Here is an 18,155-nt window from a genome sequence, read left to right on the forward strand (position 1 = left end):
AGGAGTAGGTCGGGTCAGGGGCAGAGGCACTGACCACCCCTCCAACTCTGGACCCACTGCGCTGGAACTGGGTAGGGGAGGAGGCTGAGGAGCGGCTGGGCCACCAAGGAGGGACAACTGGAAAAGGACAAAAGAAGCGCCACAAGAGCTAAGCCCGGGGAAATTCTAGATGCACAGTGTCCTCACTTCAAATCCCCCAAGGACTTCATATCACCCATGGGGTAAAGTCAAGGTTGCTCAGTATGGCCACATGGCATCTCCTAATCTGCCACTCTGAGCCCAAGCTTGCAGGGACACGCTCTCCGCCTGCTACCCTCTTACCCACACTCTCTCCCTGTTTGGAAGGCCTTTCCTGCTCACTCGACCTCCTGCCAGGTTAATTCCCATACGTCCTTGAGAACTGGATGTTTAGGATTTCTTCCTCAGCAGTTGTCCCAGTGACCCTTCCTCCAGGGCCCCAGGACCCACAGCATAGAACTTAGCACAGTACTTCTCATACTGAGTCTCTTTCCAAGTCATGAGCTCCAGTAGAGCAGGGGGACTTGCCCTTGTGTCTTAGCACAATTTCCACATAGACTAGGTGCCCACTAAATGCATGTTCAATGAATAAACGCACACCTGCCTGGAGTGTCCACACACAGACACATTTAAATGAGTAAAAGCAAGAGTCCTAGAGAAGAAATGGATGCACTCATACCACACAGAAGGAGATGCAGCTCTGAGATTTACCAGACAGGGACCAAGGAGGCTCCTGAAAGGCAAGACCCCAGTGTGGTGGGTGCCAGAGAGAACCAGAGAGGGCAGAGCCAGCTCAAGGTCTGAGTGGCCTTAAGTGAGCTGGAGAGGCATCTCGAAGCAGGGGCTCTGTCGCCTGCACACAGCATGTCCACCTGGCACCACGGCTGGACTGGGGTGCAGAGCAAGGCCTGCAGGGCTCGGAGCTGGACAGCCTCCTGTTCTTCTCCCTGTCCCACCCCAGCATTATTGCTGCCCTAGTCCCAGGCCTTCCTGATGGGCCATACAAATCCTCTTGAGAATATTTGCATTTTAAGTCTTCTATTGTCCATGAACATTACATGAACCAATTTTGGTTTTCTTCCCTTGCCAAGAAACTATACTGTAACACTCACCCTACAGCCGAGCCAGGAGGAGAAAAGGCCTCTGCCCACTGCCCCTCAGAGGCCACTGGGGGAGAAAGTTCTGGGGACAGGCTGCTCATCTGGCTCTGGAGTCACCTGCAGGTGAAACTGGCCAACTGCTCAGGCTCGGGTGCAGGCCTGGGAAGAGGTGCTGCCCTCGGCCAGCTGCACCTTCTCCCTCCTTCCTGCACCTCTCCTGAGCTTTCTCTCTCTGGTCATTTGTTCACTTATGTTTTAGGTTGAAGTACTGTGAGCAACTTATAATATATATTTATATTATAACAAATAATAAAACAAAATAGAAAACAATTAGAGAGAGAGAAAGAGAGAGAAAAAGGGAAGATGGAAGGAAGAAGGAAAGGAGGTGTGTGATAAAGTGCTGTGATAAAGTAGCTGTGATCACGCAGATGTAGTCACCGTTACCCACACACATCTTTGATAAAGGGACCTCTGACCATGTGACCCAGTGTGGACATGAAGACTGAAGAGTGGGCTCCCTGAAGACACTTATGTTTAGAAAGGGACATGCATCTGCAGAGAAGTCATGCACTGGATTCAAACTGAGTGTGGAGAGGAAGCAGACAGGGAGCCCTACCTCAACCCTGACTGCTGAGACTTCACCTCTCTGTATTCAGCTTCCTAATGAGTAAAATAGAGGTAACAATAATAGTCATCTCAAAGGTTTCCAGGAAATACTAAATTTTAGAATTAAATGCTTAATACTTTTGGATCACTGTCTGTCATATAAGTGCTTGTTAAACTTATTTACTATATTTTTATTTTGCTGCACAGCTTATGCTGCTGGTATGATTGTTATTATTACTATGCAGCTTATAAATAATCCACCTACCCATTTCCTCCTTAATGGCTAGATTGGGGCATAAAGATATTTGTGGGCTCCCTCTAGAAAGAGTGCCAACAGTTGTGTGGGAATGTGTATGGAAACTCAGCGATTGCCAGATGGTTCGCATGGCTGAGGGTAGCCTAGGAGCCGTGGCCAGGAATGGCTCTGGTGGGGAGTCAGGAGCAGGAGACAACAGACAGGAGCCAACCAAGGTGCCCATGTGCGTTGCTCTCCTCCTTCCACCCCCCAGCCTCAGGGCTGGGATGCTGGTGCCCTCAGGCTAGTGAGGGTGACATCTGAGCATGCATTACTGATTTTGCTAATTTCACATTTTTAATGAAATTATATAGTACCATTTTCTTCCTTTGTTCATTCTTGCAAATTGTGTGTAAAAATAAAATATCCTATAGCTATAACATCTTCAGTTTTCGTACCGAATTCCCACTTTAGCATTTTCTACACTATGAGTATGCATCCAAGTTACTCTCAACAGTTAATTATTTTCTATTTACAAAATAACTGGCATGGTCTCTACTTATTTTAATGTTATGCTATTCCCTAGAAGCTCTTATTTTTAGCATTTTTACATTTGCCTTTAGTTTTCATGGCCAAATATGATTTTTCAGGTAAAACTAATGTCAGAGTGGAAACCTAGAGACCGTCTTAGGACAAGAGGATGTACTTGTGTGGTAGACAGCTAGAGATGACCCCAGTGACACCTGCCTCCCAGCATTCCTGCCCCGTGCACCCCCTTCCCTTGAGTCTGGGCTGTATATAGTGACTATTTTTTAAGTATGTAAATGTCTTATTAGTCATTCAAAATGATCACATTAATTGCTATTAATAGTTTTTGAAATGCAAAATTAACCATGTCCACTTTAGGCTGCTTGATTTTTCTATGTAGTGACTCACTTTTAATGTCTAGAAGCCATTAATGCAGAAGTGTAACTTCTGAGATGAAGATATTTTAAAAGATGGTGGTTCCTCCTGGGCCTTTTCCTTTCCTGTTCCCTTCAATTGCTTGCCCTGGTGGCAGCCTCCTGCCTTGTAATGGGACAGCCTATGGAGAGGTTCCCAGGAGGAGGACCAAGGTTGCCAACAACCACTCCTGTGAGCATGGAAGTTGCCCTCTCCCACACTGAGTCTTTCTCCCCGGTTGACAGCTTGGCTTCAGTCTCACAGGACTCCTGAATCACAAAAACTGTAAGAGAACACACATTTGTGGCTTCACACTACAAAGTGTTGGAGTAATTGCTATATAGCAATAGGTAACTAAGACAACTTGCACCTCCACTTTGGGGAAGGTACAGTCACTTCTAAACTAAAATAAAGTGAGAAGGCTTAAAGGTTGAGTCAAAAGGGAGAACTATCTCCTCTCCTTCCATCTCCCCATAACCATCCCTGGCCCTGAGGTCAGGCGGATGGGCCTCCCTTGCCGCAGGCTGGAGAGGTGTTGGGTGGAGAGGTGGCCCCTCAAGAAGGAGAAGAGCAGGGGTGGACCTCAGAGGCCTGCGAAGATGAGGAGCCTGGGCTGGAAACTCTGAGGTCCCTATAAAATTGGAGGTTTTCTGAGAGGCATGACTTCTTAGAAAAAATACAAGAAAGTTTGCTGACCCTGATCTAAGCTTTCCATGCATTAACAAAGATAACTGTCCACATTCACCTGGCCGTGGTAAGGCTGAACCCCAAGCTAAAGCCTGGGCTGTGAGGCTGAGTGAGAACTGTGGAAGCTCTGGGTTCACCCAGGCTCTCAGGAGGAGCTAAGAACTCTGGATTCCACAGCAGGGAGCCTGGAGTGTGCCATGGACTGGTCACCTTATGTGTCGGCATGCTGGACTGTGGTGATCAGGGGCGACTAGCTTTGCTGTAAAGGTGTCTTAGACTTGCTGAGCACCTGGCCAACTGACTTAAGGAGAGTCCTTTCTGTGTGTGGTTGGGCCTCCCCAGAAGAGCAGACTGGGCTTTCTCAGATAAGGAATTCTACCTCTTGACGGCATACAGAAGTTCTTTTATTTATTTTTTATCCTCTTTCTTTTTGTTAGTCCATGTTTGCAGTATACAGTTACTGCACTCATCATGCAGAGCCAGTCCAGGTACATTACACATCTTAATTCTGCTTTTCATTCCCTACTCCTTTAACCCTCCCACTCCTTACATCTCTTGGTCTCTTCTCATTTACAAAAGCTCTATTTCTATTTTTTTCTTCAATTCTGTTTTTTAACCCCCCTCCCTCCCCTTCTTCTCCTCTACTTCCATTTCTTCTTCACCTTCCCATTTGAGAAAGATGTCTCTATTTCCTATTAGCTTTTATTTCGCTCTTTATTTACTTTTTTGGTTTCTCGTATGAGAGAAACCATGCAACATTTAAGCTTGTGTCTCTGATTTATTTCACTTAATATTATGGTCTCAAGGTGCATTCATATACCTATAAATGCCTCAAGTATATCCTTTGTTATAGCAGAATAGTACTCTACTATGTATAAATACCACATTTTATTTATCCATTCGTTTGTTAATTGGGCATAACTATTATAAATTTTGCTGCTATAAACATGAGTAGGCATGTAATACTGTAATATGATGGCTTTAACTCTTTCAGGAAGATATCTAGGAGGGGAATAGCTGAGTCAAATGGAACTTCTATTTTTAGTTTTTTGAGGAATCATCATACTGATTTTCATAATGGTTGTCTTAGGTTACACTCCCACCATCAGTGTAGAAGAGTTCCTTTTCCCCCACAGCCTCACCAGCATTTGTTATTATTTCATTTCTTGATGATAGCCATTCTTTCTTAAGATCACATCTTAGTGTTGTTTTAATTTGCATTTCTCTAATGGCCAGTGATGTTGAACATTTTTTCATGTATTTGTTAGCCATCTGTACTTTTTCTTTTGAGAAGTATCTATTCATTTCAGTTGCCCTATTTTTGATTGGGTCTTTTATTTTGCAACATAGGAATTCTGCCTGAGTTTCTGGCCTTCACATTTATGCTGATGATATATACCTCATATAAGCATATCTCCTGTGGTGTTGGCTTTACTTCTCCGCAGAATTCTGACTAATAGATTGCACATCATAAGTGGCTCTCTCTCTCTTTCACCTGTCCAGCCCAACTCACCCTGCATCTCCTCCAGGAAGCTGCCCTGGACACCTTGGCCTCCACAGCATTCACAGCCTGTTCTACCCCTGAGGGATCTGATGTAGCTCTGAGACTTCTGAGGTGACTCTGCCCAATGTAAGAGGGACCAGGGCTTGCATTTCACAGCCTCATTGGCATGACTCATTGGCACAACTAGTATTTGACACATAATAGGCACTCATAGTTTTTAACTCATGACTGGTTTGCCTTTTGTTCTGGGCAGCCTGTGTGTTCTACTGACGCTCCACATGTGAGAAGGCACAGCAGAAAGGGGCTGAGAACCCTCCTCAAAGCATGCATCTTCATAGAGGTCTCAGAACCCTTTCACAAGACGTAAAGGAGAGGCCCTTTGTTCCCCATGCAGAGGAAGACAAACTGACTCCCAGGACCCAGGAATCTGCACCTCTAACCAAGCACCCCCAGCCACAGTCATACACAGGGTTGGGGAAGATGAGGTGCTGGTGTATTAGGAGGGCATATGCTAAGCTCAAGAGCACCAGGAAGACCATGAAGCATCACAAGCTAGAAACGAAGGTGCCCTCTATCTGATGCCTCTGCCCTGTCTCCAGTTCTGCCCACAGTGAGCCCTGACTTTGTCACATGAAAGTCCCTGGTGAGGTTCCCCTCAGCATCTGTGAGGCCCAGTTTTCAGGCTTCTCATTTAAAAAGCAATGCCAGCCATTCACTGAGCTTGCTTCGTTTTTTTTGTTTTTTGTTTTGGTACCGGGGATCGAACTCAGGATGTGCTTGTGAGGCAGGCGACGGCACCACTGAGCTAAATCCCCAGCCCATTAAGAGCTTGCTTCCTGTTTCAGGTTTCGGGAGCATTTGTGCTTCTGGAATCTGCTGCCTATGCCATGGAATGCCACTTGTGACAGCTTCCCATATCATGGGGCCACAAGAGGCTCCAGAGCCACCAGCTCATCACTCACCACCAACCAGCCGGTTCTTAAGAAAAGAACAACCCCAAAGATGTTGATCATGCAGGATGTGAACACACCATCCCAGGTCCCGAACAGCACAGGCTCCCACACGAACAGCTGGATCTTCCACCAGGGCTGGGGCTGGGCCAGGGCCCCCTGCAAACAGAGTACTGTGATCAGCGAGTGGCCTACAGGAGCACCAGGGAGGGGACAAGAAGGAGAGGGAGGCAGAATAGGAGGAGATAGGAGACCAGCTGAAAAAAGCCCCCCTGCTATTGTGCCAGGATAGCCCTACACACACACACACACACACACACACGCACACAGAGTCTTGATGGACTCTATGATAGGATCACTGCTCTCTCCTAAGAGCTGGGATTGCTGTACCTAGATGTAGCAGAGAGTAGTTGTTCAATAAGCCCGGTGCTGCCCACCACTTGGGTGGACTACATTTCTCAGACACTGCGTGTGTGGTCTTGTGACTGGGTTCTGGCCAGCGTGGACTAGCTGGTGTTTCTGAGTGAATGTGGGGCTCAGGCAGAGGTTGGGGTTCTGGGCAAGGTTGCTTTGTCCTTAATCCTCCAGCCCTAGTGGTGAGGGCAGCTTTCTGCAGTTACCAATCGGTGGGTGACCTTACTTTACACCTTTTGCTCCTTTGGCCCTTCCGACACCTCCAACACCTCCAACACCTCCAACACCTCTGACACTGCTGGGGTTAACCCTGTGTATCGGATTCCCTCGGCTTAACACACCTATAGTAGTTTCTGTTCTCTGAATCCTGACAGGTGACCCCTACGCCTCCTTCCCTTCCATGACTCTAGGATTTTAACACATTATTGGGGCAGAGGCCAATCATTGGTTCAACAGATTCTCTGCTCATTTTTCTGAGTCAAAAATAACAAAGACATTTACAAACACTCAAATGGAAACCCTTTATTAGAAAGACGAAAAGCTTGTGGAAGTACTAAAACATCTTCGACACAATGGGTAACAACTCTTTCTGTGAACTGCCCTTGCACGGGTTGAGTAATTAATCTGAATTTAGGCACCAGCAGAGTCATCTAGGACCCTCCAACTACAGCAGCAGTGATTAATGATTCTCAACTGGGTAGGGCAAGTAGAGGGGAAGGCACCCAACTGAGGGTCACCGGCCCAGTGAGTCTGAAACTGGGGAGTGGTGTTTCCATAAACACACTGAGAAGGCAAAGAAAGCAAGACTATAGGAAGAACTCTGAGATCTAGAGGCACAGGGGCATGGAGCCGCCATGGCTGAGGATAAGGGTGCACCTAGGATCTGGGTCCAAAGCTGGGCCAACTGCATTTTCTCAGAACAAGAGGAGAGGATCCCAGCAAACCCTCCTTCTCCCCTCCCACTCATAGGTCAAGGGAGCAGCCAGAGGAACGGTGGTCACTAGAGGCTGGGAAAGGTACCGGCCTGCAGTTAGAGTCCAGAGCACAATGGCGTGACCATTGTTTACAGCTATTTAATATATATTTCAAAATAACTAGACAAGAAGAGTTCAGTTTCTCAACACAGAGACAGAAATGCTAATCATCCCAATATGATCATTACATATTATATATATGTATTGAATTATTGTACTATACCCCATAAGAGAAGAAGGGAAAGAAAGAGAGAAGGAGGAAGGAAGGAAAGAAAAGGGCTCAAGGAATAATCAGGGCCAGCAAGTAAGCCACCAGGGACAGAGGGGTAGGACTGGTTACAACAGTCATTGTGAGTCAGCGCAGACTCCCAACTTATGCTTGTCTCAAACAAATGGCACCAAAGGATCCACCTGGTGAGTTCAGGGTTGTTTTCCAGAATCCAACTTCCTGCTTCCACTTGTGTTCAGCTTCCTATCAGGGCTCATGATGGGGCCATTACGGTTAGAAGCAGTGATCACAGCAGAGACCAGCTATGAAGAGTGATAGTTCACAGAGTGGTCAGCCTCTGGTGTCTGCTAGTCCTCACTCACAGCAGTCCTGGCCGTTTAAGGTACTGTTTGGCAGTGGTGCAGAATCCAAGGCTGGAGGCAGGCAGGGAGAGGTCCCTGCTGAGAGCTAAGGAGACACCAGGATGCCTGATATCACAGGGCTGGGCTCCATCCTGCTGCCCCAGAGTGTAAAATGTGCACTTTCCTGCATCACACTTACCAAGAGTTTCTTGTCCTTTTCTCCCCTGAATTTCAGTCTTTCGAGTTTTGAATTCTAACATTCCAGACTTAACTGGGCATGCCTTACCTACAAAATACCCTTTGTGACTTTTCATCCTGCCACTCTGAGGGCTGTTTAGCTTACCTCAAAGCACATGGAAAGCCTTCCGCTCCCCAGACCTCACTGGTCTACTCTGTCAGTCCTAAGGGACTTTGCTTTTACAGCAAGTGCACTTGAGGAAGCATTTTGCCCTGAGAATAGAGGAGAACTGGCTTGAAATAGGCTTGTTTCAGGATGTTAGCCGTGCATACTTTCCTTTCACCCTCCAGCGCCAAGAGAATAGACTAAGCCCTTCCTCTAACCAGAGACTGGGCAGGAAGGGCTGGGGTTTGACCCCACACTGCAACCCCAGTGTTCTTGGAGACAGAAAGACACCATGCAAACCCAGGGAAGAGAGGGAAGGAAAGAAGATACAAGAAAGGGGAGAGAGAATGAGGTGGAGACCAGGAGGGCTCTTTCCCAGCCCTGCCCAGATGATGTGCTGCTTCCCAGGCACTGCCGCAGCACCCACTTGGGTGTCACTAACCCTTGCATTGCCTCTCTGCTTATGCTATGCTGTTCAGCCTTGTGCCACTGCCTTTAAGAGAGTGCGTCGCCACACTGCTCAGTGACTGTCACCCAGATGGGCTGAGTGGCGCTGTGTGCCATCCAAGCAGATCCGAGAGAGGCAGGTTATCCCACCCATGCCTGCATGCACACTTTCTCTGTGATTCTCCTGCTTCTCATCCCCACCTCCTTCCTTTATGGCTGGGGAAGAAATCCCCTCTCACCCTAAATCCACCCCTCAACAAAGTCCATGGTGTCAAAGATGTCAACTCAGTCAATTTCTATTGCCTGAAGAAGGACGGAGTGCAAGGGCTAGGGTGGGGGTGGGAAAATCAGGCCACTTTCAGGCCATTGTGCTAAGCCCAGAGGACAGGCCTGGCCCCAGCTGTCAGTAGCAACTTAGAACTTAGTTGTCCTCAGATTGGAGCTGCAGGCATCATTCCAACATAGCAAGAATCTCATTCAGCGCTCTACGTAGACGTACAGGTTAGAGGGGTGGGAAGAGGGTGACTCTGTGCCTAGTCCAGGGTTTACTGGGAAGGAAAGATGCAGGCTTAAAAGGATGAAAAAAATGAGGAGCAAACCAGTCGCTTGGAAAGGGAACGCAGGACAAGAAGCTAGGCCCTCGGTCGCCATGCCCGGGGCCTGATGCCGTATGCCCGACTGTTAGGGAACCGTGCCTGGGCAGCAGTGGTGTCCAGCTCTGAGAAAACTGTCTTCCTCCTATGGACAGAGAACCTCCAGGCAGCAGCAGGGTCTGAAAGGCACCAGACTTCTTGTGCCCAGCAAGCAGGGCTGAGTAAGAGACAGAAAGGTCTTGCCAGAGCCCTGATGGAAGCTCTGGCCCAACAGGAGCCTTTAGCTCTGACGGCCACCTGCCAGGCCTTAATGAACACATGGAAACGAGAGATGACACTTTTCTCTCTGGAAGCTGGAGGAGAAGGCAGGTGAGAAGCTCCACTCTGCCCACTCAGGTCAGGAGTGGGTCGCAGCAAGACACAGCCTACTCCTTCCTCCCTCCTCAAAGTACACTGTGAGGCTGCTTCTGTCCGGATCACACTGCACAACCGTGAGCCAGAGCTTGCTTTCTGAAAGTCAATTGCTTAATTGTTCATTAGACATCAGAGAATATGCCCCAAACTGCTGCTGAAGTGTGAGCCCATGTGCAGGCTTGGGGCTTCATTCCTCTTCCCTGGCTCTGAGCAGGCACCAGGTGCCAGACCACAGTGACAGAGAGTCAGGCACGGGGCGGGCGTGGCCATGGGCCAGACCTCCTGGAGTGCCTGTGGGAATATGCAGAGCTCCACTCCTGCACCATGGGGCTTAGAAGATTTAGATGAGATGCTAACTGAAAGCTCAAAACACCATGCATGATGCTTAACTGCAGGTGAGGATCTTTTCAGGGAAGCTGGAAGGCAGACAAAACAAAGAGGCCTACCTGACTTTGCGGCTTGCGTTTCCCCACCCAACTATCCTTGCTCTGCCTCCATCGCCCCTGGCAGCTCAGGCCTGGGGGACTGTGCTCCGTGCTGTAGCAGGAGACTGGCAGGGACATCAGTGAGTGCACTGCCAGCCCGCAGCATGGACAGGGACCAGCTTCTGTTCTGCCGAGCAGTGTGAGGTTATCTTGGCAGGGCTGGTCTCTCCTGTTGGAAAGCCCAGGTGTCTACATCCTGCAGTTCCCTGTGCTTGACCTGTTTTCACCACGCCCGTGCATCCCCACAGGCATCCAAGCCCACAGCTCTTAGGGCACACACTGGTCACCTGGCGGCACAGCCCCAACAGTGGCAGGACCCTTGAGGCTGTGAGTGTTGGTGTCAACATGGAAACCCTGAAAGTTCTGCCTCCTGGGACCAACAGCAGCAATTTTGCCAAGAGCAACCATTATTTTTTTTTTCTTTTCAGCAGTATTGTGGATTGAACCCAAGGCCTTCACACTGAGCTACATGGCCAGCCCTTTTTAATTTTTATTTTGAGACAGGTTCTTGCTAAGTTGCCCAGGTAGGACTTGAACTTGCAATCCTCCTGCCTTAGCCTGAGATTATAGGCATGCAGCCACTTCATCTATGGGCCCTGCCTTAGCACGCAGGGCCCATAGACAGGTGCTCCAGACATTTGATGCCAGCCTGGAAGTGATGGACTCCTGCAGCAGCAAGGCCATACCCCCATGTATAAGAGCTTTCTCTGCCCTTCCCAACCTCCTTGCCCAACAAATAAGAGCCTTTCCTGCAGGGCTCACACCCCACTGGGAGTCCACCTGGATTCAACACAAGGGGGAGCAACATGGACCCTGTTGCCCTCCCCACTAATAACAGGCAAACAATTAAAAATCACATGTAGGCCTGGGGTGTGGCTCATGGATGGAGCACTTGCCTGGCATGCACAAGGCCTTGGGTTCAATCCCTAGCACTGTAAAAATAATTAAAATTTAAAAATAATAAATTGCAAACAGTTTATTCTCCTACGTGCTTCAATGGATCAGCTAATATTATATCCATTTAAGAACACTTGTGTAATGGGTATGCCCTTTTGTATAGTTTAGATTTTTGGAACCACGTTAATATTTTACATGCTCAAAACAAAATCAAATCAGTAAGAATGAGAGGTAAAAATTAAAATAGATGCAAGGAGAAACAAATTAGCCTAACTATATTTCAAATGAATACCATAATCACACTTACAGTGGAAAAGGACTAACCAGAGTAGCTTTTGCACACAGAACTTTGACTCTCAGTCCAGAGACAAAAATAACTACAAAATTAAATTCTAGGTAGAATATTTAGGGGGTTTGTAGGGGTATGACTGAGTAATTCTGAATTGGCTTCTTGTAAATTACAGGATTATGCAAACAGCTAAGGAGATTTACTGACTGGAAGTCAAGTTTCTCTCCATTGGAAAAGGGGGTTCCAACTAAGGAAAGAGAAAGAACAGAAGCATGAACCCTGTGGTGATTAATTGGAATCAGAGGTAACAAACTATGGAAAGGGTTCTCTGTAGCCAAATGTGGCATGATTTGATCATCAAAATAAATCATGGTAGCAATAGAATACTTGTGGAATCGAATAAGAAAGAAACCAGGTCCGTACAGGTGTAAATAAATGAACAAACTGAAAAATGAGCAAGTGAAGAAAGCCTTTCCTTACAGCGTGAAACCCACTAATATATGTGGAAGGAATTATGGATGGTGTTAGAAAACCACTATTTGTAGCTATTCTGGTAACAGCCGATTTAGGCAAGAATCATAACTGGATGCTAAAGCTTGTGGGTGAAAGACTGATGAAGAACAGTATATCTCCACAGTCTCAAAGTAGCCTCAACAAATTCTTTACTAATCATAAAATGAAAACCGTGTACCTCCTGATAGGATGATACATTTCTTCTATAGTATTCCTGCCAAAAATAAAACACCTGAATCTGATCATGAAGGATCATGTCCCAAACTGAGGAACATTGTACAAAATAATTGGCCTGTGTTCTTCAAAAAATGTCAAGGTCATGAGAGACAAAGGGCAAGGAACTCTTCCAGATTAAAGAAGACTAAAGAAATATCACAACTAAATACAATGTAAATCCTGGATGGAATCCTGACCCCAGGGAAGGGGAGGGCAAATCTATAGGATATGAGTGGGATAACTAGCTAAATTTGCTTATGTGGGCTGAGGATTTAGCTCAGTGGTTCCACTGCCTGCCTCACAAGTGGAAGGTCCTAAATTCAATCCCCGGTACCAAAAAACAAAAAGAGAGAAATGTAAAATAAATAAATAAATTTGCTTATGAAACTGTAGATTAGGTAACAGGATTTATCACTGTTAATTTTCCTGATCTTAATAAATATACTGTGGTTATAAAAGAAAATTTTCCTTCATAGAAAATATACCCTGAAATATTTATGGATAAAGAGATATGGCACTTGCAAATTATTGCAAATGGTTAAGAAAAAAATGAGGTGGAGGGAGACAGAGATACAGAGGCAGAGACACACAGAGAGATCAAGAGGGTGAGAAAGAGAATAAAAATGGAAAGAAACAGAATGAAAATGTATGAGAATTTTTATTATTGCAAGTTTTCTATTAGAGTAAAATTTTATCAATATAAAATTTAAAGATAAATAGGTTCCACAACATTATCAATGTATTTAATGCCATTAAACTGGTTAAGGGGGTAAATTTTGTATTACGTGTAATTTACTACAATAAAATATTAGATAAATAAAAAATATCAGTAGAAGTTGTTTTATAAAAGGATGCCAGAGAATTATTAGGAAAAAATAGCTCATTTCCTCTTATATCCCTAGTTGCCCAATGTGGATCAGGGCAGAGGGGCCCCTAAACCCCAGGCCCGAACCCTGGCTTCACCTACCTGCAGTCAATTATACCCTGAAAATATTAGCATTTGCCTCGCTCTTAGTACCATCTGTGGTGTTGGAAGAGCTCCGTGGACTGGGAGGACCATGGCATCCACTCAATGTGAGCTCGCTGAATGGACCGTGGATAGGTGAAGGGAACTGCTTTAGGATGTGACATCCGATGTCTCTGAAGATGACAGAGCAAGCATGTTCCTACCTTCCAAATCACCATGGAAATGACAGAAAGGATGTGGGTTTTACTTAAGAATGAAGCTATAATTATAGCTAGAAATGGAGACTGAGTGCCACCAGCAGATCAGACATCCTGCACAGGGTGCTGAGCCGGGTAAAAGCTGAGAAAGCTCCAAAGTCCACGCCAGCTGGTAGAGGAGCAGACCCAGCTGCAGGCCATCTCAGGTCCGCTGTTATTTGGAAGGCTTTGTCACTCACATGGAAATAACATGTGATACCTGTAGCATAAAAGATGGAGGGCTGGCAAATGGGCTGCTATGACTGCCAACACCCTGCATTTTACATAAAGTGTCAAGGAATTAACTTAATAAATTGAAAAATTTTAAATGTATACTAAATCCCTAGGACAGCTAGTCTCAAATTTTTTGTCTCAAATCCCCTTTACATTCTTAAAAGTTATTAAGAACTCCAAAGGGCTTTTGTTAATTCAGGTTTTGCCTACCAATATCTACCACACTCCTAAATTAAAAGGAGATCATTTATATATTTATTTATTTATTTTAATATTACAAAAATAAACCCATTTTTTAAGATAAGTGACACCTTCATGAATGAATAACTATTTTCCAAAACAAAACTATTTTCTCTTTGTTAACCTTGTCATATCTTTTACAAATCTTCTCAGTGTTGAGCTTGATAGAAGGCAGCTGGATTCTCATGTCTACTTCTGCAACCAATCTGCTGGGTGACATACATGAAGTTTTTGAAGTACGTGAAAAAAATCCGACTTCCCACACTTTTGTTTTCAAGTTAGAAAAGGAAGGAGTAATCACCATCTCTGACCCACGTATGAGAAAAAGTAGTCATTCAAAAGACAAGAGAATCACCAGGAAAGGTAACACTGGTTTAAGAAACAGCAGCACACCACGTGCCCCAGAATTAGAAAAAACTTGAAAGAGGAATTAAAAATGGCAAAATCTTAATGACTTAGAATCGTGTTTTCTTTTCCCAGAGCCTAATAATGTCCTTTGGTTATTCAGTTTAACACACACACACACACACACACACACACACACACACACTGTCTTACTATTGATGCTGTTTATTGGTCTTCAATTTTTAGAATCAACTATAATAAACATGAAAATGCTCATTACAGTTACAGAAAAAAATGTAAATGTTACAAACCTTGACAGTGTAAAAATAATAACTCAACTAGCAAAAACTTGGAAATGAAGTGAAAGAAATGGAAGAAAGAAAATGTATTCAAATGTCTTATTTTTCCCATAAAGTAAATGGACAGTAAATTTATAACTTAATCAAGAAATGGCAGCATCAGTACATTATTCAAAGTTATAATGATGAGCCTTAGGGCAATGAAAACCCTAAACTGCTTATAGTCACTGGCTCTGGAGAATGGCAGAGAGAGAAGAGGGAAGGAAAGTTCTTTTCCTGCATGTGTGGTGGTACTGGCTGGACCCTGAACTCAGATAGTGCTAAGCTACATCCCCAACCCTTGAACTTGTGATCCTCCCAGCTCAGCCTCCTGAGCAGCTGAGTTTACAGGCATGTACCATCAAGCCCAGCACTTATTTTTTTTATTTAAAGAGAAAATTACCACATCATTAGAAATATTTTACAAACACAATGGGTTTTGTTCTGACTTAACATTAGTAGTCTTGTTTCTAGCTGTCTTCTGTGGATGGATTCACTAAAAGATCTGAATATATATATATATATATATAATCTGAATCACATTATAAATCTATTGAACAAACGGGATACTTATGGGTGGAGAAGTCTTTTGTAAAATTAATGCCTGCCCTCAAATTTGTGTCTTTAAAATAAGCATCACTTGCTTTTACCTTGTGTTGTTCTTTACTGATAGCTGCCTAAAATAAAAAGTGACTCAAAATGAGTTGTGGCTTTTTGTTTTCTTTTAAGTGAGATTCTATGAATACTGGGATTGATGGCAGAGCAAGGACACAAGTACTTCCGGCTTTCCATTGCTTCAGGCTATCCAGTGAGTACCCAACTCCTGACACCAGTGACTGCCACCATGGATGTGAACATCACAGAATTTTTACAGGGACAAGTAGTTTTACCCTGCTATCTTTTTCTTCTTCCTAGCCTGTGGGGGAAGAAAACACTGACACACCAAGATAAAAGCAAACACAGGAAATGTACACAAGGCCTGCAATGGCTTGGCCGTGTGCACTCCAAGGTCCATATGGAGAGATCTGGTCCCCAGGGTGGTGGGAAGGGGAGACACTGCAAACTCTTGAGAGGTGGGGCCTCACAGTCACTGGGAGCATGGCCACAAAGCAAAATGTAGGACCCCAGGTCTCTCCTCTCTCTCTCTCCCTCTCCTTCCTGGCTCAAGATATGATCAAACTGTGAGCTAAATACACCTCTTCTCCTTATAAGTTCATTGCCTCGGGTATTTCTTTATAGTGACAGGAAGCTGACTGATACTGGACTTTGGTCCTGAGCAATGCTAAAATTTATCCTATTAGGAGTGCATCAGCGCCTATGTGCACATGCCGTCTGAAGACTTTTCATGTCAAGCTATTCTAAGCCACCATCATTACAAACATACATCTTCCATGAAGCCATTAAAACTCGGGAAGAAGAAAAGCAACAATGTTGAGAATTAGTTTATTATTTAATTTTTTTGTTTTTTTGTTTTTACTGGGGATCAAACTCGGGTCCTTGCACTTTCAAGTCAGGCGGCAGGAGAATTAGTTTAAGTTGCACACGATAATTATTATTATTATTATTATTATTATTATTATTATTATTATTATTATTTTTGGTACCGGGGATCGAACTCGGGTCCTTGTGCTTTCGAGGCAGGCGGTGGAACCACTGAGCTATATCCCTGCCCAACACATGATAATTATTGAAGAGCAAAAAGATGTTAAATTGAGTTATACTGAGGTACATGTATTTCCTTAAGTCTAACTACAATTCATTTTTACTGTTCTATGAATACAGAACTATCTAGTGTTTAAACTGTTATCCTGAGAAGATAGATTTTAGTCAGGGAAAGTACAAAACGAAGCTCAAATGAAGCTCCGCACCCCATAGGAAGCCAGACCTCGGTCCCAGCACCACCACCTAGTGGCCCCTTACTCAAATTACAAGAATAGTGCTAGAGACATTAACAGCATCTAGGACCCTCCTTGCAAATCCCAGTCTATGAAATGATGGCAAAGACAGTGTTTTTTTCTATCTGGCCATGATACCCTGAGGCAGGAAGAAGTTTTGAAGTCATCTAGGCCATTCATTCACAGCTGGGCAGAATGTATTTTTTAAAATTTCCATATCTTATGACAATTTTAATTTTTTTTTTTTTTTGTACCAGGGATCGAACTCGGGTCCTTGCACTTGCGAGGCAGGCAGCGGAACCACTGAGCTAAATCCCGGGCCCTAAAAATTTAAATTATTGCTGGCTTGGGAGAGACTGCCATTCCTAGGGCTCTCCAATTCTTAGGGATACCCAAGGGCTTGGCCAGGCACATGCTTTCATATGCATACCAACCAATCCTGATTCCACGGCTCCAACTATCCCCTTATTTTATTCTTATACACCAAGTCAGGGTTTCTACTGGATTAAACCACCCCGCAGCCAGGTACCAGGCAACTAGAGAGCTTTCCTGTAATCCAGAAATGCCTGGGATTATTCAAACTGTCCAGCCACGACCTGTTTACTCTGCTTGGCCCTTCCTTTCCTTTCCTGCAGAAAGAACCCCCACAAGGCTTTGGCCTGGCTTCCTCCCCACCCACCCACTCCTGTCCTTGGCCACCTGTCCAACCCTGGTCTTCCCTGAAGCCCTGCATGGCATGGCCTATCCCTTTCTTTTAGGAAATATAAGGAATTCAACTCTTTCAGGCTAGGGTGTAGCTTGGTGGTAGAGCTCTTTCTAGTATGCACAAGGCCTTGGGTTCAATCCCCAGCACCCTGCCCCCCCGCAAACAAAACAAAGTAAAACCAAACAAACAAACAAAAAACCTTTTAATGGTGTTGCCTGTCTGTGTTGTCACTCAGTCACCTCAATAAATTAAAATTCTGTAGTTACAAATGAGACACAGAGCTCCACCTAACTCACTTCACCTCCATTTCTAGGTAATATATCATTATCCAGAAAATGTCTCCATTTTACTTTTTATTCATATGCACCATTTTTGGTGCATGTGTCTTTTTTTGGGCAAAGAAACAAACTGGGCTATAAAACAGAAAGATGGGGCACAGAGGAGGAAGAGAAGGAAAGGACAGTGTCCACATGAAAGGCTCTCAGGCTTCCCTGAGAAGCTGTCATTTCTTTTCTTCTGCAGGTGCGGGATCATGAGCCTCTTTTCTCGTGTTGCCTCCCAAATTTGATTCTGTCCATTTAGAACGGGTGGTTTCACGGTGAAGCTAACAGCTTACATTTCAAGACCTTCACTTGCACTATGCCTCTTCCAAAGATTATACCTAATTTTTTATTTGCAATTTGTACCCTTTTTACTAATGAGTCCTAAAAATTGTATGAGCTTCATGCCCTCTAAACACTGAGCAGGTTAGGGGCTCATAGCTCTGGAAACCCCAGACGGGAGCCCAGTTCTCTGTCCTACTATCTGGGCCCCTGCATCCTTATCTCTAAAAGGAAGGGCTAAAAAGACTGTCTTCAGTTCCTCTTTCTTTTCTCCTTAGCTGCATCCTCCCCTAGCAGTTGGATTGAACCCAGGGCCTTCTCATTGAGCTACATCCTTATTCCCTTCTAATTTTTAAAATTTTGATACAGGGTCTCACTAAGTGGCTAAGTTGCCC

General features: G+C 44.9%; 1 protein-coding gene across 7 annotated transcripts in view; it reads right to left on the minus strand.

Annotated features, from left to right (window-relative positions):
* Positions 1-18,155, minus strand: part of Slc12a8 (solute carrier family 12 member 8) — a 146,722-nt gene that overhangs the window by 124,193 nt on the left and 4,374 nt on the right. For 6 of the 7 annotated variants that reach the window (XM_087216281.1, XM_087216270.1, XM_021259623.2 and 3 more), the window contains one exon: positions 6,055-6,201. In XM_087216281.1, the coding sequence (XP_087072407.1) occupies positions 6,055-6,201 (147 nt within the window). The remainder of the gene's footprint in view (positions 1-6,054; positions 6,202-18,155) is intronic. The other variant, XM_087216285.1, reaches the window with a different exon arrangement.

The sequence above is a fragment of the Heterocephalus glaber genome, unplaced genomic scaffold, assembly GCF_053883595.1.
Source record: "Heterocephalus glaber isolate CG9 unplaced genomic scaffold, H.glaber_assembly_v1.0 deba00000122, whole genome shotgun sequence".
Lineage (NCBI taxonomy): Eukaryota > Metazoa > Chordata > Mammalia > Rodentia > Bathyergidae > Heterocephalus > Heterocephalus glaber.